Source organism: Daphnia pulicaria, chromosome 1 (assembly GCF_021234035.1).
Source record: "Daphnia pulicaria isolate SC F1-1A chromosome 1, SC_F0-13Bv2, whole genome shotgun sequence".
In the NCBI taxonomy this organism is placed as follows: Eukaryota; Metazoa; Arthropoda; class Branchiopoda; order Diplostraca; family Daphniidae; genus Daphnia; species Daphnia pulicaria.
In genome coordinates this window covers 11,627,128-11,651,704 of record NC_060913.1, presented here as the reverse complement: position 1 = coordinate 11,651,704, position 24,577 = coordinate 11,627,128, and the positions used below count along the sequence as shown (strand labels likewise).

General features: G+C 41.5%; 2 protein-coding genes and 2 long non-coding RNA genes across 13 annotated transcripts in view; 3 read left to right on the top strand and 1 right to left on the bottom strand.

The window, feature by feature from the left end:
* LOC124329865 (oxidation resistance protein 1-like) overlaps positions 1 to 11,291 on the top strand; it is a 28,726-nt gene extending 17,435 nt beyond the window's left edge. For 4 of the 8 annotated variants that reach the window (XM_046788674.1, XM_046788675.1, XM_046788673.1 and 1 more), the window contains 16 exons: positions 68 to 299; positions 845 to 1,438; positions 1,507 to 1,821; positions 1,892 to 2,101; positions 2,189 to 2,466; positions 2,548 to 2,681; positions 3,039 to 3,227; positions 3,411 to 3,631; positions 4,592 to 4,627; positions 5,274 to 5,436; positions 5,872 to 6,145; positions 6,398 to 6,475; positions 9,059 to 9,221; positions 9,318 to 9,439; positions 9,531 to 9,700; positions 10,089 to 11,291. In XM_046788674.1, coding sequence (XP_046644630.1) covers positions 68 to 299; positions 845 to 1,438; positions 1,507 to 1,821; positions 1,892 to 2,101; positions 2,189 to 2,466; positions 2,548 to 2,681; positions 3,039 to 3,227; positions 3,411 to 3,631; positions 4,592 to 4,627; positions 5,274 to 5,436; positions 5,872 to 6,145; positions 6,398 to 6,475; positions 9,059 to 9,221; positions 9,318 to 9,439; positions 9,531 to 9,700; positions 10,089 to 10,224 — 3,315 coding nt within the window. In that variant the 3' untranslated portion in view covers positions 10,225 to 11,291. The remainder of the gene's footprint in view (positions 1 to 67; positions 300 to 844; positions 1,439 to 1,506; positions 1,822 to 1,891; positions 2,102 to 2,188; positions 2,467 to 2,547; positions 2,682 to 3,038; positions 3,228 to 3,410; positions 3,632 to 4,591; positions 4,628 to 5,273; positions 5,437 to 5,871; positions 6,146 to 6,397; positions 6,476 to 9,058; positions 9,222 to 9,317; positions 9,440 to 9,530; positions 9,701 to 10,088) is intronic. The other 4 variants (XM_046788672.1, XM_046788669.1, XM_046788671.1 and 1 more) reach the window with 4 other exon arrangements.
* A 1,804-nt stretch (positions 11,292 to 13,095) lies between these two features.
* LOC124321201 (F-box/WD repeat-containing protein 7-like) lies at positions 13,096 to 17,502 on the top strand. Of its 3 annotated transcripts, none has more exons than XM_046784104.1 (12): positions 13,096 to 13,473; positions 13,559 to 13,855; positions 13,923 to 14,071; positions 14,236 to 14,587; positions 14,652 to 14,837; positions 14,905 to 15,303; positions 15,371 to 15,550; positions 15,649 to 15,830; positions 15,908 to 16,133; positions 16,205 to 16,415; positions 16,479 to 16,583; positions 16,662 to 17,502. In XM_046784104.1, exons 2-12 carry the CDS (start codon positions 13,688 to 13,690, stop codon positions 16,823 to 16,825), a joined length of 2,322 nt encoding a protein of 773 aa, XP_046640060.1. In that variant the 5' UTR covers positions 13,096 to 13,473; positions 13,559 to 13,687; the 3' UTR covers positions 16,826 to 17,502. The 3 variants fall into 3 exon arrangements, with proteins under 3 accessions (XP_046640060.1, XP_046640059.1, XP_046640058.1); XM_046784103.1 differs by having other exon boundaries at positions 13,097 to 13,473; positions 14,233 to 14,587; XM_046784102.1 differs by having other exon boundaries at positions 13,097 to 13,473; positions 14,230 to 14,587.
* Positions 17,503 to 18,253: 751 nt separating this feature from the next.
* Positions 18,254 to 19,295, top strand: LOC124320234. The gene is made up of 3 exons (XR_006913818.1): positions 18,254 to 18,677; positions 19,025 to 19,197; positions 19,260 to 19,295. It is a non-coding gene; the product is annotated as an uncharacterized LOC124320234 (long non-coding RNA).
* A 605-nt stretch (positions 19,296 to 19,900) lies between these two features.
* On the bottom strand, positions 19,901 to 21,943 carry LOC124320918. Its single transcript, XR_006914074.1, has 8 exons — positions 21,834 to 21,943; positions 21,606 to 21,713; positions 21,328 to 21,480; positions 21,176 to 21,252; positions 20,982 to 21,115; positions 20,812 to 20,914; positions 20,473 to 20,561; positions 19,901 to 20,413 (listed from the first exon to the last, which is right to left on the bottom strand). It is a non-coding gene; the product is annotated as an uncharacterized LOC124320918 (long non-coding RNA).
* Positions 21,944 to 24,577: the final 2,634 nt, after the last annotated feature.

The following is a 24,577-nucleotide window of genomic DNA, read 5'->3' as shown; positions in this document are numbered from 1 at the left end:
CATTTCACGTGGCCTTGATTAACAACTCGTCATTTGTAATTTTCGGGTTTTTGATATAATTCAATAGGTGCTGCTCGTTCCGCGCAAAGATGCCGATGCTAATCGAGGAGCTGGATTGGAGTCTGAAGGAGCCGGGACGTCGTCGTCAGAGCCAGGAGAAGCCGGGACTGCTCTAGGGCCCCAAATGGCTTTGAATGTTTCCATCAGGTCGTCGTCAAGCAATAGCAATATCAACGAAGTCGGTCGCGACAGCAATGGCGGCTATTCGTCACCCACAGCCGAGCGCCCCATCGAGCACGGTACCAATACTACTCTCTTTCTCCCTCAAATACCCTTTTTTTTTTTACTACACCGCCACCTACCCCATAATGTTGTCGGCTGGCCATTATCACAACCACCACCACAGCCGCCTTCCATTGTCACTCGCTGTAAACGGCGGAGACCACTGAATTTGTTTCACAAACATTCCGGTTTTTCCCCGCTCTCACTCTGTGTGTGTGTGTGTGTGTGTGACAAAAGAGTTTAGTCCCTCCCATCTGCTCTGAATGTGATAAAATCGATAGAAAGGACTGGATCGAGAAGATAGGATGGAGCTTGTGCAGACATAGGCAGAGACCTGACTAGTGCGCGCAGTAGATCAGGAAATGAATCGAATAAATGTTGACAAAAGCTTCAGGGCTTCTTTCAAGACAAAAAAAAACAACCAACCTACGACGAAAGATGTTTTCTTATTGACTTTGTCGTCCGCCCAGTCACTCCGTTTGTTGCCCCCTTTTGGTTGTATGTGTGTGTGTGTGTGTGAGTGAATCGATAATTTGAACAAAGTGTCTGATGTATTTTGCAGCGTTTCTCGATAGTTTGCGACCTCCCGGATCGCCGAGGTTCAACCGGGTCGATTTGTCCTTCACCAACCAGGGGAGTGGTGCCGGGCAGAGCGGCTCGTCGGCCTCGGATTTCGCCAATATCGAACGAGAAATCAACAACGAAGAATTACTGACCAGCATGGACGTGGAGACGGAACGCATCAGGGATCGCAGCGCCTATGAGAAATTCCTGAAAATTCACGTCAGGCACATTACGGACGGCCAGGGAGTGGTGGCCGGCGTCCTGCTCGTCACGCCCAACACGGTCATGTTTGATCCCAACGTGTCCGACACGCTGGTCATCGAGCACGGCGCTGAAGCGTACGGCGTCATTGCGCCCATGGAATTCGTCGTCAACGCGGCTCTCTATCCCGACATTGCTCACATGCGGCTGGCCGACTCCAAGGGCCAGCCCGACCAGCCCATCACCGATCCTATTTACTTCCCGACCAATTGCCCGTTGCACCGGAAGTACTCGATTCTCAAGGAGAAAGCCCACCTCAAGGGCAAACAGACGTCACAAGAAGAGGCCGTTGTTGATCTAGATCCAGCTGCCGGAATACTCGCTATAGCCGGTCAGTTGAGTCTATCCTCCTCAGTCTCGTATCTTTTCTCCTACAACTAAATTGCCCAATTTTCTCAGGTGACATTCAACGCCGGTGGAGTGAAGGAGAAGACACAAGGCAATCATGTGAAAGCCAGGCGACAGCTCAAGAGGACGACGCTGCTGGTTCGTCAAAGACGTCCATTGCATCGCCATTGCCCGCCCCATCGCAATCTCTCCCGCAAGAACCAACACCCAAAGACAAGGAAACTAGGGCCAACTCTTTGACGGCCGAGAGTGTCGACGGAGCGGTCGTTACAGTCGTCTCTGAACCTCTTTGTCCAATTGTTCCTCCGCCATCCGTTGTTGAGGCCGCTCACCAGAGTGGCCATGTCATCCGACTCCACGTAAAAAGTAATTGGAATTTTTTGTCTTTCGTATCTCAATCAAATTGTCATTTCACATTTTCCCCCCATTTGACTAGATGAACCTTTAGTTCCGTCGGCCGTTGCCGATGTGGCGGCTGGGCCGGCCGAAAACGATTTAGTGGACAAATCATCGCTCTCCAGTGATAATACCAAATTGACCAGTGGCATCCGTGTTGTCTCGTCCATGGACAAGACACCCAGTGGCGAACGTGAAGACGAGCTTTGCATCTCGGAAGAGCTCAACGTCACTGATGATGACGACAAAGGTGAAATTGACTTTTTGATGGCAAAAAGGAAAAAAGAAAAGAAAAAGGTTTTTATTCTTCTTATTGATCGATTATGTTGTCACACAGACGAGGCTTTCCACTCTTCCGCGGGCTCTGGTTATGAGCAGGCCATTAGCGAGGCTATGATTGATGAGTCCGAGTACCGGGCACGTCATTTCAGCGTTGGGACAACATCGTCCATGGGGCCCCATCAGAGTGGCGCCGCTCGGAGTCGAGCAATGCACTCGAGTTTCCATCGCCAGCCGCGTCATGCTTCCGGAGGCTCTGAGCCCATCCCGACAAGTCGCCCTCAATCCAGCTCTCCGGCTCCTATTGCATCCTCGCCTGAAAGTAGAGGGCAGCGAGTATGGCTCCTTTTTCTTTTTTTAAAAATTCAGGATCCTAGTTAGGAGCCAATTAACAATGCCAATTTCACCCCCCTGTAGATGCTGAAACGTTTATCGTATCCACTGGTGTGGATGGGCGAAAGTCTGACTGCCGATTCCAAAGAAAACAGTCCCGTCTTGCCCGCCGATAAAGATCCTAATGCCGAGTCTGTCTTTTCTAAAGTGTTTTCCAGGTAAGGAGTGGCTACTTAATTCTCTGAAACTTTTATTCACCTCGCTCCAAAAGTCGTACGTAACTTCCAACAAGTGACGTCGTGTACGGTAATGTATTTTGAATTAGCCTCATTTGCATGATTGCACGGCTACATCGTATGGTTGGTTTAGTTTATTTTGGCTTTTTGGCTATGATTGGTAATTTATTTTTTTTCCATCTATTTATTGTGTGCATGATTGATTTAAAAATTATTTCGCGGGATTTCAATTTGGTTTTTATTTGTATTTTTTTTTTTCTTCTGTTGCTTTTTTAAATCTTCTCCTGCTATCAAATCACACGCACGCTTTTTTTTTGGCGATTGGCATGCTGTATATAGTAACCACCCAGATCATTCGGTGGAATTGAGCTGTGACAATTCGATGGTGAGCCAAACCACCCCCGAAGAGAGTTTGATGATTCCTGACTTTTCCGAATTTATCGTTCCGGATCGATCCGGTATTCTGTTGGCCACGGCGGCCGCCATTAGCACAATTTCCATTGCCATTGGCACAATCGACGGGGCGAGGTACCGTGTCCATAACAACACCAACAAAACATCCCCTCATAATAATAACTCACAACCCCCCAAAGGGAAATTGGTCCACTTAACTCAAATTGTCTTATTAATAACCGAGCGATGAGAGATTATGTCATTTCGTTTCTTGATTTCTTTTGTTTTTTCCCCACCGCCATCGTCGGTTATTTGCAGGAGATTATCAACCGAGAACAGTTTGAAGCTGGACAGCCGTTTGGTGCCCAATTTGTTCCGGGGCAAGGACCAAGGTCATCATCATCAACAGCAGCACCACCAACACCACCACAACAACCCAATTTCAAGCGGCCAACCACCGGCCGGTGCTCAACCCAAACTCGGTTACAGGAGCATGGTGTCGGTCGATGATGTGCCCGAATTATTTGCCTCGCTGGATAGTAAGTACCTTGACGATTTCTACATTTTTCCATCTAAAAAACAAAACAATTAACAAGTAAGACAATTCAGCAAGGTATCTAATTATTGAACAGAGATACGTGTCGTCTATCACCGTGAATGTACATATCACGTCTTTTCGTTGAGCCATAAAGTGACTTTGACTGATTACGTCACCGTAAAAACAAGAGAAAGAAAGAAGCACTCTCGGTGTGCATGCCAAACCTGATCAAGATGTCAGTCTCTATAGTGATTTTATTTGGTAGTCAAGTTCTTGGAAACAAGGAAAGAAAGAAACAAAAGAAAACAAAACGACGATACTTCCGAGTAAAGAATTTCAATATCGGGCCTCTCTACCCGTTTTCTATTTATTTATTTTTTTCATTCATTGAATGTTGCCGAGTTGTTTTTGCCTTGCGCGAAGCAAAACTCATCCGTCGTTGGGGTGTGCACGGTGGATTAAATTGTCGTTGCCAGCCGTGATTCATCCGGAATCATGATAATAATAAGAAAAAAAGAGGCATATTACAAGTACAAAATTGAATTCAACTGAAAGATATCGGAAGAATCGCTCGATTAGTTGCTCTGAGATGCCAAAACTGGAATGTGATGACGATTGAAAGTTATTTTTTTTTCGTTTACCCCCAATCACACACTCACACACACGTTCATTTGTGTCATTGTCACACTAAACAAACACACACAATTCTCACTGCCAAGTGTTGTTAGACTGCACACGAAATCTATATACGTTCATTGTTGCATTCGTTTATTAACCCGCCCGTTCTCATCTTATACTCAAATTATCCAGACTGAAAAACAAACAAACAAACACATAGATTTCCAAAAACTTCCCCTTCGATGGACGATATACACTACCGGTTAATTTTATTCTGCATATTATATTGTTTTATTTTCATTTGTATTTCACCCTTCTTGATATCTTTGATTGTTCAACGCAGTCCTTCGTTCGCCGTACTTCGAACTTAACTTTATCGGTAAGACACGTGAACAACAAATCAACCAACCCAATCAAAAAGATATTTAAAAAGAAAAAGATTAATCTACAATCATTTCATCGTCGTTCTACGCCTTTATCTTTATCTTGTTTTTTTTTTTTTTTTTTCATTTAATTGTTGCTGCCTTTTATTGTTCATAATCTTGCGACATGGTTTTTCCCACGTAAAAGGAGATTTACAAAAAAATGCCATGGAAATAATCAAAAAGCCAACTCGCTCAACAAAAGAGAAACATTTGTGTTGCAGTAACAAGAATTTGGGTGTTCTAAACAGGAAAAGCTTGTTTCGTTTTGTTTGCCGTCCCTTCTTCGGTTCTTTTATTTTAACTACAACTTTCTGCATCTTGTGACTGGCACGATCGAAAGAAATGTCTTGGCATGTGGACACAGCAATTGCTAAAAACCGGACAAGGACAATAAGAGTAACAAGACTGGTATATTTTAGATGCACGATAAATTCGATTCCATTTTTTTGGTGTTCCCTCTCACAACTTTCTCTCGCTTTATGAGAGTTGGCGAAAAAGTTAAATCAAATGAGTGTTTATTTTAATTTCTTAATTTTTTCGTATTTGTCAGATCCTTTATTTTTCGACATTTAATAATTTTCTTTTTCTTTGGAACGATAGAATTGATTCCCAAGCCTGCGCAGCCGTGCGATGCCCCGCCACTCTACTTGCGACTGCGAATGGGAAAACCGCTGAACCGCAAGGGAGGCATGACCACACCCATCATGTCGTACGGAAAGAAAAAGATGAAGCCCGAATACTGGTTCAGCATCCCGAGAGACAAGTATATACACATATCAAACCTAACGTCGCCACTGTGTTGTCACGTGTGCCACCCGTCGTAACCTTCAACAGCAATTGAGGCGCACCAGAAGGGATTTGACGAGCGACTTTTGGGAATGGACAAACACATTCCTCCGCAGAGATAATAATGGGGCATTTTTTACTCATTGCAGCCTAGGGTTTTCCCCCCTTTAGATGATACAAATGGCTTGTACGTTGTAGGGAATTGCGGCCTTGATTTCTTTCGATTCGATTCAGATTTTTTCCTCCATAGAATAAAAGATAGTGGGGGAGAAAACAATTCGACTCTAAGGAATTATGTTATTTTAGTGGGGTTCTTTAACCTCGGCACACGTGGATCAATTTGTTTTCAGTAAAAGGAAAAATTGTCAAATAATGATTTTTTAAAAAATAATTTTGTCTGAAAAATTACCAGGGCGGACAGTTTGTGCCGATTCTTTTTGCTGTGGTCGCCGGATGTGTACGGAGAGCCGGGCGATGCCGAGTCGGTGGCTAAACGAGGTTTCGAGCTCATCACGGAGGATCTCGAATGGGAGGAGCCGAGTCCCGTGCGAAGGACGAAACCCGTCAAGAAAGCCAAAGGCCAACTTGGCGGCAAGAGCAAGAGCGGCGATCACGATCAAGTCGGCGGCGAAGATGAGGACGATCCCCTCGGAGTCACGGCCGAGCTGGCCAAAGAATCTTGGGAGGTACAGTTTTTTTACACCAACACACTTTTCAAGTCTTTTCTTCCCAAACTCTTAAACGTTCATAACCGGTGCAAACAATTCCTTTTTCTTCACTGTGTCTATCTTTTCTCTCATATTTCTTTTGTCTCTCTTCTTCAAACGATCAACGTCGATCGGACTGTCGCTGGGGCACAACAACCAAAAAACCAAACACGAAAATCATTGCCAATCGTTTTTTAAAAACAAAAACCAAAAACCAAACAAAAATAATAGCGTGCCAAAGCTCCCTATGTCCGCTTGTTCACCATTCTAAAGACGCAGGCAACGCTATTCGAGAGTGACCAGGATGAGGTGGGCAAATACCAAAAGTTGTTCCGCATTCCGTGTTGTGTAGTCTATATTTCTGTATAGAGGCTGGCTGGCTAGTTGATTCTCACACATCATATCTTTGCTAGTTGGTAGACAAACACACATTTCTTTTTTTAAATGGAATTCATTTCCACCACTGACCCCGTGCACACATTCACTCACACGCGCCTACACACACACATACGACGCACTCGCACACACACGACGCACTCAACGTGTTGTGTCTGGTTGGCCTTGTTTCGGTTATTCACCTGTGCAGTCGCAAAGAGATTTTTTGTTGTTGATTGATTTCGATGAATCATGGCGTCGATATTTATTTATTATTTTCTTTCTTCTAATCCCCAGTTTGACATGCGTAAATGTTGATTATTTTTACACATTTGTGTATATCTGTTAGTTTTGGTGTGTACGTGTTGTTTACGTTTCAAATCGCGATCTGTTTTGGTTTGACGATAAAGAAAAAGGTGATTGAAAGTTATTTTCGATACCAGCCCCTTATTATGTTTTTTCCTCCTGATTTTTCTCAACCCACTATTATCTAGCGCCCTCTCTTATTATTTCTCTCCTAAGCTCCGCCCGTCAACCTCGATTCGATTTGGTCAGAAACAAAAATTTTTAGGTGTGCCAGAGGAAGGGGCTACGAAAGAAAAAAGAAAAAAAAAGACGTAAGATAATCCGCGGTCTGAAAGGGAATTGAAATTCGAAATAGTTTTCGAAAAAAAAAACATTTTTGATGCGGTTCAAAATGAGCGGGTCGGTCTCGCCCACTTTTTCTGGTTGGGTCGCCGAGTTCTTTTCGACTCCACCCCGCGACACGCGCCGCTTAGTATATATATACACACAATACCTAGTAGCCGACGTCTACATTTTGTGCCACTACCAAGTTGGAAGGAGCGACTCTCCTCTACAGTTGGTCTCCCATTTTTCCCGTGGCTATTGGAAAGCTTTGCTGGCCTTCTTCTTCTTCTTTCTCAGTCGTCGGCCCAGTCGTGGTTCACCCTTCCGCCGAGTGCCATCATCTGCTGTTGCGTTTCATTTTAATTGAAATCGATTATTTTTTCTCGTTGAACATTTGAGCAGCAGCAACATTTCCAGATGCTTTTCGCCAGAAGAAGACTTAGCTCCACATCGCTTGTGGCCGCTTCTGTAGGCCCATTTTCATTTTAAATTCCGTCAGTCCGTCGCGTCTCTCTACTTTTTGTTGTAAACGTTTTTCTCGTTTTCTTACGTTTCTCTTGTGTGTGTCTGTGTGTGTGTGTGTGTGTCAGTGTGCAGTTCAAACTTTCTGTTGTGTCCGACCAGGTGAAACAAGTTCGAAAAGCGGGTTTTTTTTATTTTTCTTCTCGGAATCGACACTCGTTCCCGTTTCTGGACGAATTTTTGTGATAGTTTATTGGTCGTACAGCTGCCCACGTGATGGACGAATGAAACAATTTCACGTCCTTCCCGTTGATTCTTGTGTCCTCATTTAAAACCAAAATTCTTCCTCATCCAGCTCATCCTGCTTGGCGTCGCTCGTTCACACAGCATTCGAGCATTGAATTTTTGTTTTGTCTCGTCTCCCTCCCGTCATTTTTCCTGATTGAAAACGGAAGATCTTTTTTAAAAAGAATTAAAACGAGAGAGAATGGCTGAAACTTCCTCGGCAACCAAATTGTCCTTCCGGACTAAATCGAGCGGCCATCATTCCAAGAAATTCGTCTCATTTGTCCAATTCTGCAATCGAATCAAAAAGGTTGTGTCTCCTGAAATCTCTATTTAAGTTTCCTCCTTTTTCTCTCTTTCAACTTTTAATTCCATCTTGGTTACCTTTTTTCTTTTTTAAGATTCCCTTTTTCAACTTTAACCAAAAATTTACACAGAAATTTGGAGTGTAAGAGAGAGAGGGGGGGGGGGAGAGAAAAATAATTTTATGGCGTTTATCCGAAAGCGCGTGGCCGACCTTGTCTTGATTTCTCTCGACAGAAATCCAAGGGAAGGGGCTGACATTTATTTCATTTGATGCATAACGTACCAAATGCCCTATATATTACCTTTTCTTGGGTGTGGTTTAAGGTTCTACAGTTTTGTCCTCGAGCGTGGCGCATTCTTCACTTTTTTTTTTTAAAGAAACAAATTTTTAACTTAACTGGCGATTTGCATACGCACACAAATCCAAAAAAAAAGTCTTCTTCCGTCTAACCTTGTGGTATCACGTGAATCTTTGTGTTGCTGTCTCGTCTCGAATAGGACTTGACGACCACTTTGAGAGTCTCTCTCTATCGCAAATGGTTTCCTTATTTTTCATTTTCGACGACTAACCTTCTCCATTTCCTTATTTCGACTTTGGGATTAATCTCCGTCGTGTATTTTTTCGTCCCGAAATTAAATTAAATCCAACCCGGAATGTTTGTTGTTCGTCTTCGACGTATATATATTTTCTGTTGTTAATTGTTATTGTCTGCTAATGTATTATGTTGAGATAGCTTTGTTCTTTCAGTTTCTAATTATGAATTCCTCTCTTGTTTGTGACGTGTGCTGATCGAAATTTCTTTTTTCTTTTTTTGAATTTATGCCACGTCATAGATCGTTTCTCTGAACGAAGAAGTGCGCAGGGCGTTGTACGGCTCTGAACGTTTGAGCGCACTCGATCTGGACTCGTACCTGCCAGACCTGATTGGCCCCACCGAAGTGCTGACTGACGAATATCGCAAACAGCTGGCCAAACATTTGCCGGCCCGCGTTGAAGGTACGTGTCCAACTCGTATGCAACGTTACAGCTTGCAATAATTCGAGAGTGAAAATTTTTAATTGGAACTTGACGTGTTTTGTGTGCGTTTGGCAGGTTACCCTTGGTCGCTGGTGTTTAGCACGTCTCAGAATGGATTCAGTCTCAACTCGCTGTATCGTAAAATGATCGGCATCGATAGTCCCATTCTGCTGGTGATAGAGGACACGCAGGGAAATGTGAGTCGAGCGCTTTTTATTATACGTGCGTGCCATACTGGCGAATCGAATTTTTTAAATAATAATCGGATGCTTTTTTGGTGATGAACAGGTTTTTGGCGCCATCACGTCGTGCGAAATTCGCGTCAGCGAATCATTTTACGGCACGGGCGAATCGCTCCTCTTCGTCATCAACCCCAAAATGCAAATTTATCCCTGGTCGGGCGACAACTCTTATTTTATTCAAGGCAACAACGAAAGCTTGGCCATCGGAGCCGGAGAGTAAGCCAATCTCACTATTTATATCGCTATTTATTTCGTTACCTGCTCACGTACAGTCCAAAACCGACAAAGAAAAAGGTTTCATTTTTAAAACAAAGATATGTGTTAATTCCGCTCTAGTAATGCTGGAAAAATGTTAAAACCTTGAGCCGGTCAATGTCTCAAGTGTCTTACGCCATCGTAGTCACGTAATGAGGAAATATATGTAGTCGACTTAGTTTATATTTCAGCCTTCAAATGTTTTGGAGAACACTTGACCAAAGGCTTGACTTGTTTACCGCCACCTATTTCTAATGTCGGATTAGCATACCTGTTTACACTTCGTCTTGAATTTATGGCGATAATCTCAACAAGTTTCCTTATCGTCTTCTTTTTTGGATTTCAACAGTGGCCGTTTTGGATTATGGTTGGACGGCGATCTGAACCAAGGGCGGACGCAGACGTGTAAAACATTCGGCAACGATCCGCTCAGTCCGGATGAAGACTTTTGGGTCAAGACGCTCGAGTGCTGGGCGTTCATGTGAAAGGGCATTCATTTGGTTGTTTGATTGTAACTCTTATAAAATCTCTCTCTCTCTATATATCTATATATCTATCTTTCTCTCTCACTCTTTCACACACTCACACAGATATGCAGACACACCACCATCCCCACGTATACACGTCAGTGTAACACACACATACTCCACTCTTCAAAAAATTCCCTTCCTCCCCCCCCCCCCCTCTACCTCCTCCCCCATATTTCTACCACCTCCCTCGACCTGCATCAATTACCCTCTCGCGCCAAATTAAATATCGTAGCTATATATATTATATATTCTAACCAATAATGGAAATAAAAAGAATGAAATCTAAAAACGAAAAAAACAAAAAAAAAATAATAATAAAAAAAGCACATCAAGATATTGATCTTGTATTGTTGTTCGCTAGTGAGGGTGGGATCGTTGCGATTCACTCTGTACGTCAATTTTTGCAAAAAATGTGTGTGTGTTATATAAAAATATACAGCTCTAGATCAGAGCCGCATCGGCGCCCAACCTGCCCTGCCTGGTGTTTTTTTGTTTTGTTTTTCTGTACAGATCACATTACTACGTACACATCTCCTTCCCTCTTTTCCCTCCATCTCTTTTTCTCTCTTCTCCTCTTCGGTTAAATTGTCGTCGACGGCCTGGAAAAAAAAAAACAAAGTTTCCGTTTCAACGCAAATGAAAAACAAATTCCGACTCCCATCCTTCCAATGTTCGTTCAAACGTGTCATTTTGTTTATTTTACAAATCCCTTTTGCCCATTAACATGATTGAAGATAAAATTTAAAAATAACAACTCAAAAGCAAACACGGGATCGACCCCAACCCGAAAAAAAATAAAAATCCTGCAGCCGAAAAAACCACAAATATTTGCATCCCCATCGAAAACAGTGTTGAACATTTTGTTTTTTGTTTCCTTTCTGTAATTCAGAAGAGAGTTAAGAGACGAGGAATTGAACGGTTGTTGTTGGTATAATGTTGATGTCATTTAATTGTTTGGTTGCGTATATACTATTCTCTTCTGTATAAGCAATACACACACAACATGGCTTTCACAATCAAAACATTGAGATTTATTTTGAAAATTGTGCAACGTGACACACGTGTTTATCATGACTAATCTATTGTTTGATTGGTGCCACAGGAATGAAATTTAAATATACGTGGTGTTGGCACGTTACTTATTGGGTCGATGGAGAAAAATAAAATTTCTTATCGTCAATCGTGAACGAATCAAATCATATCTTTTATGTCAATCCCTGAACATAGTCTATTTAACCTCAGATGATTCATGACTGCTAGTGCTAGCCATGTCAGCATGTATTCGATAAAGATTATTTCTCTCTCTCAAAACTGACACGGTCATACGGTTACATTTTATCCAAGTGACGCCGATCGTTAATCCCAATAATCTTTAAAAATAAAAAATAATCTTTATGGATTCATTGACGCAGTTCCAATGTGTAGATTTTTATATCGTTCACGTGTTGTGTCCATGTGCTGGTTTTACATTTCAAATAACATTTGAGTTTCAACATCAAACAGACCCAGTAAACCGTAGCGCATGTTGGCCTTGCTCGTCAAAGACAAACGAGTTCGTCATTCACAATCGAACACTATCAAATGATGCAATAACGTATGCTGCAACGACTCCATTGTTTAAATAGACGCGCCTAACCTCACACCTCTTCAATCCGGTGCTTCTGCACTTAAATGAACCGGACAAAGACACATTGCTGGTTATTTTTTAAAAATTTAGATTTCTCAATGCCCACACAAAATGTGTATCAAAGTTTCTTGGCAATTCGATGAGCGACCTATTTTCATGACTGGAAGCGACGATGTCCGATGAAAGAGCGAATTCAACATTCAACAAAAGATCACCGAATGTTTTGTGCTGCGCTTACTAATGGCCTTTTTGAAAAGTTTATGCTAATACGGTAGCAGCTATCACTAGAAATGTTGAATGTCATGGGGCAACAAACGGAATTGAATTTTGTAACAATCAGAGAAAAACGAAAATTTGTTTCAATTATATTATTAATGAGGACGAACCTTCAACTTTATAACCTACGAGATATCGCGTAAAAGCAGTTTGAATTTCTTATATTGAACGTTATAATTCATTGCGAGTCATCTAGCGATAGCTAGAAAAAGCAAGATTTGGGCGCCCTTTAACACTGCGTAGCTGCTATGTGTACAAAAATATAGATACACAATTTATAGTTGGATGAATACGTAACTGGCTATTGGTTGAATCGAGTTCAACTTTCGTCCGACCATATGAGAGAACTAGAACTCAACATTACGCAGTTACGTTTTCAGCAGAGTTTAAAAGCTTAAGAAACAATTTGCACCGAAACTTCCATGGTTATTGAAATTTTGGCTTTAATTCAGTTGGATCTGTTATCTGTAAAGGGCTGATGGTATGAAGAGATTCAAGGGGGACATTTCAGGAGGGGGAACGATGAATAGCGATGATGATCCGTTGAAGTTTCAAGAACTGAACAGTTGGAAACTTTTAAAAAAAATATTATATAATACTCTTTGATAGTAATTCAATACAAAAATATTATTGAGGGTGGGGGATGAAGGTACAATGAAAGGCGGGAAAAAAGAAACCCCGGAGGGCCCATGTATTGGCCTTTAAAAAAACCGCCTAGCTTTGTTGTTTAAAAAAGGATAATAATTATCACTATAACATTTGATAGTAATACTGTAAACGTGTCAAGTGGGTTTTGCTACGAGATTTCTAAGCGAAATAAAGAAAAAAAGCGCCGAGACTTGACCTGTGCTGTTGGACGACCATCAGAGCTGCTGCTGGGCGCGTCCAGCAAAATGTTAAGAAGCAATTTGGCAACGCTTTTTATTCCACACTCAGCATATATCGTTGTCTGTCTCGGCTTCACCATTCGTGTGAAACAAAATTCTCTTTGATGCTGATCCTCGTGTACAAATTTTTTTCTATATTTACGCTCTTTGTGAAATCGAAATGCCCGAATCATTTTAGTGCTAGATTTTTTCTATTTTAAATTCTTTATTTGATTAAGTTGTTTTTGCCCACCCGTGCTTGCGGAATATTTTCAAAATCGCATTTTAAAGGTCTGCCCTTGTTCCCAAAACACTACACACTATCAAGCCCTCGCCCATATCATTAAAAAGATTCTACTTTTATTTTGATTGCACTTTTTGACTCGTAACGCAATTATAATTTTCGCTGCACTTTTCACTGGATTTTTATCGACGGTAAGTGTGAATCATTCTTGCTTTGTTTCATTATTGTTATAAAAAGAAACCTTTATTAACAACATTGAATCTTTCTTCTTGGCAGATGAGATGACTAGTGTTTAATTGAGGATATGAGTTGTTCTCTAGGCTGCTGTGTTTTGGTTTCCTAGTAATAGCTCAGCTTCTCAATCTCTAGCTTACGTAGCAGTCAGAATCCCAGCAGAAATAATTTATGCCAGCGTCCAGAGGACGGAGTAGTGGGAGGGGCATGGGCGACACTGCTAATGAAAGTCTAGCTCAGAGAAACCTGGTAGACATCAATGTGGCTACTGTTGAAGAGCTTTCCACCTTGGTTGGAGTTGGACGCAGCAGAGCTGAAGCCATTGTGGAAACCAGAAATGTAAGTTTAGGATTAACCCAACACCAGTGTGTTTTATATGGTTTTGACATGTGTTTTTCCTTTGTAGTCCCTTGGAGGATTTACATCCATCGAAGATCTAAGTCTGGCTCCAGGTGTGGGGACAAATTTGATTGAAGCCAATCGTCAGATACTAACAATATCAGTACCAGCTCAGTCGTCTCAGGTGAATGCAAGAAAAGCCAACACTCGGAGCAGGTAAATAGTGTTGTACAATACTAAATTTATACCCCCCTTTATGGTTTTGCTATTTAAGTAGGTATATTTCTTTATTTTTACTCTTATCTAAGCCTTTGTTCTTTGTATTAGGTAAAAATGCGTCATTTGATTCTAAACATGTTTTGTTGTTGCCCTAGAAGCAGTGATAATACAAGCGCTCAACCGACTCCGAGCACCACACCAGTGATATCTAGTTCAAGTGATAACGCGACAGAAGACCAGCAAAACGACAGTGGAAGTAGCAGCAGCAACGAATGGGGTGCTTGCCGTTTGAGGCAGCGCCGGTCAACAAGCAGAATAAATCCACTGCCCGTTGGCAAATCGCCTTCGCTTCGACAGACTCGGAGCAACGATAGCATCATTCAATCGCCTCCTCCTCTCCCCACAACACCTACATCATTGACACCTACTGCTCCTGCCAACGACGCCAGTAATGTATCCGTTAAAGAGGAATCACCCACCTCGGAAAATGATGACGTCGCCAGACCAGGAGCTGTAAGTTTATCCAACACGTATTTGTTATTAGGAACTTGAATTTAATTAAGGTGGTGTGTTGTAGACCAAGCGTAAGTCGGAGTCGACAGCTGATATGGCAGCTGAGGTAGCCACGGAGAAAAAGACATGTCGAAGGGGTGAAGGTGTTGATTCATCTTCCTCGTCGATCTACTGCCATGTTCACCGTAATCCGATTCCCTCGAAAGACAATCCTCCGCCAGGATTTTGCCAGTGGCTTCACACGTTCCAAGTATTTTTCATCATTCTCTCAACCACGTTAACTCATTGCTAAGCAAAACCATTCGTTATCGTTGCAGTACTGGTCGAACGCTGAGCGTTTATGTGCCATTGACCAACTGATAGAGCTGTGTGAACCCACTCAGGTCCGTCACATGATGGCTGTTATTGAACCACAGTTCCAACGCGATTTCATATCGCTGCTGCCCAAAGAACTGGCTCTGTATGTTCTCAGTTTCCTCACGCCTCGCGACTTGACTCGCGCCGCACAAACCTGCCGTTGTTGGAGAGTCTTGGCTGAAGATAATCTCCTCTGGCGAGAAAAATGTCGTGAAGCGGGTATCGATGACGTTCGTGATACTCTAAATAAGCGACGTCTTCGCGGATCTTCCCACCACTCATCTCTCAGTTGTGGTCTTTCTTCCCCCACCGGATCTAGCCAAAACAATGCACCAATTATTACTCCGTCACCCTGGAAGGTGAATAGATCAATCTAGCTTAAACGTTAATAGGTTGCAAGATAATATTGATTCGTTGCATTTTCAGGCGACTTATATGCGTCACCGAAATATTGAGTTAAATTGGCGAGTGAGGCCGATCCCACAGCCAAGGGTATTGAAAGGTCATGACGATCACGTCATCACCTGCTTACAGTTTTGCGGAAACCGCATCGTTTCGGGATCGGATGACAACACGCTCAAAGTCTGGTCGGCTACTACGGGAAAGGTAATGCATTGGGCTTTCTCCCTAGACAGAACAAAGACTTTTAAAACACGAAATGTCTTAAGAACAGACAACCATTTAATTGTCATTTCATTCAACAGTGCATGAGGACTCTGCAGGGACATACTGGAGGCGTTTGGTCCTCTCAAATGCAGGGAAATATTATAGTCAGCGGGAGTACAGACAGAACCTTAAAAGTCTGGAACGCTGAGTCTGGACAGTGTTTGCACACATTATACGGCCACACCTCCACTGTCCGTTGCATGCATTTACACGGAAATAAGTCAGTCTTTTTATCATATATTTATAGTAAGGACTCTTGTTAATTAAACTGTTTTCCTTGATCAAAAATGAATGTAGGGTGGTGAGCGGATCACGGGATGCAACATTACGTGTATGGGATGTTGAGACGGGCGAATGTTTACATGTTCTTGTTGGTCACGTCGCTGCCGTACGATGTGTGCAATATGATGGGCGTCTGGTGGTTAGTGGAGCCTACGACTATACAGTGAAAGTGTGGGATCCTGAAAGAGAGGAATGTCTCCACACTCTTCAGGGACACACTAATCGGGTTTACTCACTACAGGTAATTGGAAAATGCCACCATTTTGATTCTGTCGTACTCGTTATCTAACTTTTCCCCTATTTTGAATTTAGTTTGACGGCATCCATGTAGTCAGCGGATCTTTAGATACTAGCATCAGGGTTTGGGATGCGGAAACAGGAGCATGCAAGCACACATTAATGGGTCATCAGTCGCTCACGTCCGGAATGGAACTGCGCAATAACATCCTCGTCTCAGGGAATGCCGATTCCACAGTTAAAGTTTGGGATATAATTAGCGGCAAATGCCTTCAAACTCTTTCAGGTAAGTTATTCGACCGAAAGCCTTGCCATCATTTCAGTATTTAATAATTTTCTGATTTTGTAGGAGCCAACAAGCACCAATCGGCTGTTACGTGTCTTCAGTTTAACAATAAGTTTGTAATAACTTCCTCGGATGACGGAACGGTTAAGTTATGGGATGTGAAAACAGGTAAATTTTACTGGCAAATAATCTTCGTAGCTCATTATTATCTAAATAACCTCGGTGCTTTTCTAATGACCAAAACAGGTGAATTTATTCGCAACTTGGTATCTTTGGAAAGTGGAGGAAGTGGAGGCGTCGTTTGGAGAATCCGGGCCGATGAAACACGTCTTGTCTGCGCTGTGGGAAGCCGTAATGGCACTGAAGAGACTAAGCTGCTCGTTCTCGATTTCGATATCGAAAGCAAGTGATAACTGTCACCACCACCAGTTCTCGCCCCTCCCTCTCTCACCCTACTTACGTCGTGTGCGGTCCCGTTTTCCCGTCTTAATAAGGTTTTTAAAAGTTCCCTCGCGCGAGGGATCAAGGAATCTAATATTTTTAATTAAAATGAAATACAAAAAATCCGAGGATACGAAAAGTTTGAGTTGATTGGAAACTCTACGTTTGACAACTTCCTGGCAGTGGGAGTCTGCTCCTCAAACGATTTCTTTCCAGTTTGGCGTTATCAGATATCTCATTGTCCGGGAATAGTCAACTGCAGTTACGTGCCAAGCATGATGACAACAAATATACTGCCACGACACTCACTAGAGGAAGAAGGGAAAACAAGTCGGGCCTGATCCAAGGTGCTTCAGACATAGAACACCGGAAGAGACTTGGAAAAAGCCATGACACACAGGGCTTTAACTTGTGATTTCTTGTGTCTTGTTGATTTATCCCCTCCCTCTTCATCCTCACCCTCTCATTCGTATCATGATATAAAAAAAATCATTCATTAGTAAGCTCGTACACTAAAATCCGATTAAAGAATTTAATTTATGTTCAGCTGTGTCCCCTAAATTTAGTTTCATTTTCCCCTTAAAGACACTTCCAAATGGCTCGGCGATTCTTTCCATGCCAAATACACATTATCAGATTTCCATAATTTTGGTTTCAAGTTTCTTATTAAATAAATTCAATATACTAGGTCAGCATTCTAATTTCGTCGTCAGCTTATTGATTCTGTTCTAACTTGTCAAAGCATAAATATCAAATTTGTTTTCCTACACATAGGTACTGCGACATTTGAACCGGTGGCACATTTTCTATGTATATTTGAACTTAGATTGACGATAAGAAAAATGCTTCACTAACTGCTCTAAATTCATAGATGACGCTTGTAAAATTAGGAGGGTTGGTAATTAACAAGTTCCTGAAAATTTCATATTGTCACGTCCGAAATGAAATACTGACCGTATTGTTGGTTGTCTGACAACCAGATGGCTTTGACTCTTTGAGTCTCATTTGTACTAACCTCTATCGGTTTCATTTTTTAGTTCTGTTTCTGTCTGCTAGGGTGCTAGCCATGCCAAATGGACAATGTTTCAACTTTTGACATATAGATGTTATACCCTTGAAAAAGTAGTAGTCTAGCAAAAAATCGTGCGCAGTTTACGCGGATGCGCACCACAGCGGCAGATAGCAGAACTAAACTTTTTATTACGCTTGACTGCCTGTCTACTTCAAGTCCTTTGTTCGACAAGCAGTCGGTTTTCGTCTCGTTTCTTGAAGTAGACAGGCAGTCAAGCGTAATAAAAAGTTTAGTTCTGCTATCTGCCGCTGTGGTGCGCATCGGCGTAAACTGCGCACGATTTTTTGCTAGACTACTACTTTTTCAAGGGTATAACATCTATATGTTCGTATGTATTGTCTGTGTCGTGTTGTTAGTTACTTCGTGATTCGTGTTAGTTAGTTCCAATATGGCACCATTCACCATTGGTTATAGACTTATTAGTTAGTAGCAAGTTAGTTAGGTTAGAGTAGCAAACAAATGGTGAGAGTTAACGTGTTGGCTGTGCAAGTGTCGTCGGGCCAGGAAGAGGGTCACTTTTACGCTTGGTGTTTCTTGCGGATTGTGAACGTTCGTATTTATTATTTGATCGAGTGTACGATTGTCAAAATCCTCGTGACGATATTCATGCTGCGATACAACGTTACCTACTTCCATCAAATTCAGTGTAAATTATCCAGAATGGTCGCCGCCTACAGTGTCTACTGTCAGTCTGTCAACACTCTACACTTGTGGTGGTGTGATTGTGACCGGTAATTCTCAGCATTTTGGTAATTTGTTTTATTTTTCATGGTTATTAACACTATTGAAGTAGTTGTCTATCGTGTATTTTAATTTTACCTAGCACATTTCAACAAAACTTGAAAAATAACTTGAATGGTGTTAAGCAGAGTACCATACTTGAGTAAATGTTTCCATATAATTTCAGTTGAAGTTTTCGTGTGACCTGGGTGGTCATGACAATAGAAATAAAATGATCCAATCCAATAATGCAAGCTAATTCTTCTAAAGCTCAGCAGTTTCTATTTGCAACATAGTTATTTTGACCAACATTTAAACAAAAGTACTGTGGCATTTAATTTGTAAAATATTTCAGGTTAACTTTTTGCTGTTGTAGCAGGTTGTACAACAACAGGTTGTAGTAAATCTCCAAGTTATTGATGCCTTCCCCAGATCCAATACTTTGCTGCTATCTATTTTGCAGACAACATGAGAAAGCTGCCACTCAAGAGGTTGTGGTGACCACCGCTTAGTTCAGATTTAGGAAAATGTAAGATTGATAGATTTGAGGTATGGTTTGCTGTCGATACAATATGATTTAAAAATGATATCTAAATATAATCTCATCTCAGGTTAATCCCTCGTCGCTGTGATAGTCGTTTGGAAACCGACGAGAGAATGCCGTAATTCAAGACTGATAAATTGTGTAGACATAGATCATTTACAAGTGCATATCCTTCTTCTTACATGGGCGCCCTTCTTTTCTGTGGCCCCGTTTCCCTAACTAACCACTAACCAACGCCCGCCGGTGGTCACTCACCCGCTGTGAAACCAGGAGGAGGGGAGGGCTCTGGTCGAACGGGGACTTGGAAGGCGCATGATCCGATGAAAACTTTTGGAGGGTCATGAGTCTAACCCGGAAGCCTAGTATGACTACATCTCCCCGGAAAAACTTGCCTCGTACTGCTTCTCTCTTCTTCTCGGTCCAGATACTATCTCTGGGGGCCGTAGACAAAACCTACAGCAGCATGTGCGAGTTAAAACAATGCATCCACTACCCAATGAAACAAATAGCCATGGTTTATTTTTTGTGGAAATCTCCGTCAGTTAAGTTACAAAGACGATGCAGATTTCCGCAAAATTAAATCATCGCTTTTTGTCTCATTGCCGCAGCGGTGGTGGCGGGTTGCGTTTTAACTCGTGCAGAAGAAAATAGTCTTGAACCGAACGCTCTGTTTATTGATTGGATTTTTTGAACATTTTAAAAATAAAATAAAAGTTTTTTCATATAGTGTATTTTTTAAATTTATTACAGATACATGGTTAAGGTTTAAAATTGGTTTATAGGGTTAAGGGTATAGATTTAAGGGTTGGTAGGTGTATGTTTTCGAGGTTTGAAGGATTAGATGGTATTTTGTTTGTGGGGTTTGGAGATTAATTGGTAGGGATAGGTTTGTAGGGTTATAGATTAACTGAATTTTTATCCAAACTTGAAATATCCTCCCTCACCCTTCCAACATCCACCATTTTCCTTTCCCAACCCCAAAAACATGTTTATTATTTGTTTGACATGAACATCCCATATTTGTTTTTGTTGCTTCTGAACTTATAAACGGTAAACTGCAAGTCACGATGACAATTTAACAAAATATTATGCAACTTCGGTAACACAACATCAGCACCAAGGAACGGCCAATTGAACTTGATGTAGAAAGATCTTTCACCAGCATAGGCTTCAACAACGTGCCCCATCGGACAGCAACTACGCGAACATAAAACACTAAACCTATAACCAAAATGAAATGAATTAATTTAGATGAATAAATGTCACTTTGCGTTATTTACAAGAGTTAAAGCCCTCAGCTGGCTGCATCAAATCCATGTGTATGTTGGGCAGCAACAAAGAATCTCATATATTTACCAGACTGATAATCCTATTGATAAAAAAAAACTCAATTACTATAAACTATCAAGGAAACAATGTCTTAAATTACAAAAAAAAATGACATAAGTTAAAAGTAAACTATGCAAACACAATCCTTCAGAATAAAAGTTGCAAAAGAACCTACAGCTATTAGCAAGCATTTACAAGGTAGACAACTGAAAATTGTACAACAAATAAGTTAAGAGATAGTCACCAACTTACTAAGTCTGTCTCACAGTTAGAAAGTTGAACATATTTACCTAAATAGTTCTGAAGTGTTTCTTACAAAACGTACAGCCGGTTCAGGAAAAAGAGGAATTTATCCTTGGCATGGTTGTCCAATTTCAAAGAGCTCAATTTCACCTACGAGGGGAGAAAAGAGTTACTTATAACAGGAAATCAAATGCGGTTTTTTTTCTTCTTTTCAGACCTGGAGTGTTACGGGCATCACTAAATGAGAGGAAAGAATTTAGGTAATCATCACTAGTTGAGTTGTGATTGTGATGGGTAAATGATTTTCAATCTTTTTGTTGATATCCAACTCTTACGGCACTGTGCAGAACTCTACAAACAAATAATGGTTAAAGCCTTATTAAAATATCTATTATACTGCAGGGTTCTCACTGTTCAATGCTTGGGATTGTCTCTCAATAGTGGGTGATGTCAAGTGAAGATAGTTGGGGATCTTCATCATGGAAATGCTGTGTAAAAAAAAAAAAAAAAAAAAACTAATGCTACCTTAGTACCTTACATGTTACATTGTTTCAAATAGTTACCCCAAATATTCTATGGCAACATTATCTGATAACTATTGTTCAAACACAAATTTACATGAATCTAGTTGACCCATTTAAGATTAAAATACAAAATCATTTGAACTTTGCAGAGTACTCTAAAGTGAAACAAATATTCTTTCTGTATCAACCTATCTTGCGTAAACCATTTTCACTTTCAAAATTCATAACTAAATGCTTATGATTGAGAGCCTTATTGTAGAAACAAGTTTACCAACTTACTTTAAATTGTTCTTTAGTGTTTCTGCATATGACAAAACCACAAAAGCTACAACCAGTACAGGTAGCAAGCTTGCAAGAGGAACACCTTTCGCCAGCTGACAACAACAAATCTATGTCCACATTGGACTGCAATGAAGAAGCTCAGACTTCAGGTTGTTAATAGAAAAATAGAAACTCAATCATACTATACTATACTATCAGAAACAAACCATCAAATAACGAAATGTGTGAAACCTTAAGGTTAAAAAATTGATAAACATAATTACAATTACTGTTCTGAAGTATTTCTGCATGAAACGAAACGTAGAGCCGGTACATGCAGAAAAACGACATTTTGGGAAAATGAACACCAGTTTCAGGCCATGATCAGATGGAATTGCAATTGGAACTCGGCTGATACTGGAAGTTTCTCCAATTAAAGAGGATGATGTTTATCTAAACAACAAATTTCAACAATAAGTTACGAAAAATATTTACAGAAACAATAAAAAGCAAGATAAGTTGATAATAAGACAGTTGGAATCAGGGGTAGAGCCTAATTGTTAATAAACAGGAGAATTTAAGGTTTCCATGAAATACACTTATGCAAGTCATGCAACATTAAAAAATCTGGCGTGTCAGATGCAGGTTAACAAAAGTAATGAAAATTATTACCTAAGCAATGATACTGTGATGTTGCTGATGACAGGAGGCTGCATCAGTCAAATCATACGACTGGAGGTCCAACACAAGCAAAACTTGGCTGTTATGATGGCTGGCTCAGGCGTCAAATCTGCACAGAGCAAAAGGTTACATTACAGTGCAAGCAAACTGCCATGCATTGACAAGGGGATAAAGAATGCTAGCAGGAAGTAACAATTCACAAACTAGGAACAAGTTTAACTCTTCTATTTAAGCTCCCTTTCTTATTTTGAATATTTACCGCCAAACAGCATGGAGTGGAGAGAGCAGAGCCTGAAGAGCTGCGACACCAAATTTCACATAACGATGACCACATATTTGTAATTTTAATTTTGTGCATCCACGTCCAAAAAAGTGATCGTTGAGACTGCGTTCATGCTACGATTGGTCGATTGCTACGTGTTACGTGATTCAAAAATTGCAAACACCATTAATCAGACAGGTTACCTTGGTTGATGGTTCTTCAAGAAATTGTGTCGTCTGCTAGTTTTAAGAATCGATTCGAAAAACTTTCTGTATCGATTTTTTAGTTGCTTTGGTTTTTTCCTATTTACCAATTACCAGACTGTAGAAAGCAGGCATGTGTGAATGTGTGATTAAACACACAAATTTGTTTCTACTTTCTCATAATTAACACAAAATTTTAATCGCTTTCTGTTTGAGTAAATTGGAAATGCACTGACATAATGTCGTAATTGCTGCACAATTCACCCCAAGCGGCCATATTACGCACTATAACGATCGGCGCGAATTAACTGAACGAATCTTGAATCGAAACGATAATTAAATAAAATTGTATTACTCTGCCTTAAATAAAACAACTGATTAATATTTGAATAATTAAAACGGAATCACTGCAACAAAATTCAAGTTAATTGGTTGATACAATTTCGAGATATAGTCGTAATTGTAGGAGGAAGTCGACTTGCAAACAAAGATTTGCCCTTCTTTTTCATACATAAGGGATCGCCACCGCATATGATCCCATTGTACACCATCTGTTAGGTACGCCTTCTAGATAAAGTTACTGTGATTAAAACCAGCAAGCAAAATGGAAGCGAATGTAGAAATGGTAGTGAGAAAGGTTTGGAAAAGATTCTGGTACGACGACGATTATATGGGAGTGGTCAAGAAATGGAGAAGAGTGTTGACAGAAGTTCCGAAAAATTATTCTCCACCATCCTCGTACCCGCACCCCGCGACGAATCCTCAGCTGATAACTTACGCGGACTGCGAGGCATTTTTCGAATCTGTAACCAGAGGCTCCAGGGAGGATTTGATTAAAACTCTCAACATCCACGGACCGAAAGTGACTACCGAATTGTCAAAATCGTACAACGAACATGGGCAGACCCCTCTTCTGGTGGCCATCCGCCGAGGAAACTTGGACATGGTCAAATTCTTGGTCGGCAAACTGGGCGTTCCCATCGAGCAAATTGGACGAATGGTGTGGAATGGTGTCGAATACCTGGACGTTCCAGCACTGTACGCGGCTGTCGTTTGCGGAGAATTGGACATTGCCGCTTATCTTCTTTCCATGGAAGTGGAATCGGATCAGCAAACCGCCCAAATGATCGAATCCATCGTCTCAAGTCCCAACGGCCGACAGGAAAAGATCAACATTCTGGAACTGATGGGTGCAGTCAATTTTTACTTTTACGAAACGCATCCAGCCCCGCAAAACGGCCTCATGTACTGGAGGGCAGCCACGCATCTTCGCCAGTCGACGGTCGATGGTGAACCGGACCTAATACCTAAAACGATTCTTCCATCGGACGCTTATGGCACGGCTTTCGGCTTGACTTCCGAGTTTACCACATTAGAACAACTGGAGCAGCTGTCTAGACTCGAGCTCTTCACCCAAGCAATTTTGGTCAGCCAGCGAGTCCTGGACATGGTCCGTCCTGGTGTCCATATCCTTAATCTCACCTTCTTGTCCCAATGGGCTTCGATGTGTTCCTTCCGCCAAGGGCAGAGCGGCCGCGCCATCCACATACTGACGCTCGTTCTGCAGCAATCACAATCACTTGAGTGGAAGGGATTAAAGACGAGTCGAATCATCAACTGGGCCCTGGACATCATGTTGTCGAGCATCACCAATCTGCAAGAGAATCCGGAACAAGACGAGTTTCCGTTTGCCAATCTGATGGCCACCTTCGATTTTGCCACTCAGTACATGGCGCATCTGCAAGAAAATCTCCGACAGCAAAAGATTGACCCGAGCACTCGACTCGGTCTGGCAAGTTTCATCGTGGGATTGATTTATTGGGCCCACCAGCTGGTGCCGCAATGGAGTGTCGTGGATCGCCAACAGTTCCAGCGCAACCTG

What these genes read in the sequence shown, in the direction of transcription:
- LOC124321201 (XM_046784102.1), top strand. Translation starts at nt 13,688, where the DNA reads ATGCCAGCGTCCAGAGGACGGAGTAGTGGGAGGGGCATGGGCGACACT. An exon ending in CCATTGTGGAAACCAGAAAT is followed by an intron (nt 13,856 to 13,922) that starts GTAAGTTTAGGA and finishes TTTCCTTTGTAG; the next exon opens with TCCCTTGGAGGATTTACATC. An exon ending in TTACTCCGTCACCCTGGAAG is followed by an intron (nt 15,304 to 15,370) that starts GTGAATAGATCA and finishes TTGCATTTTCAG; the next exon opens with GCGACTTATATGCGTCACCG.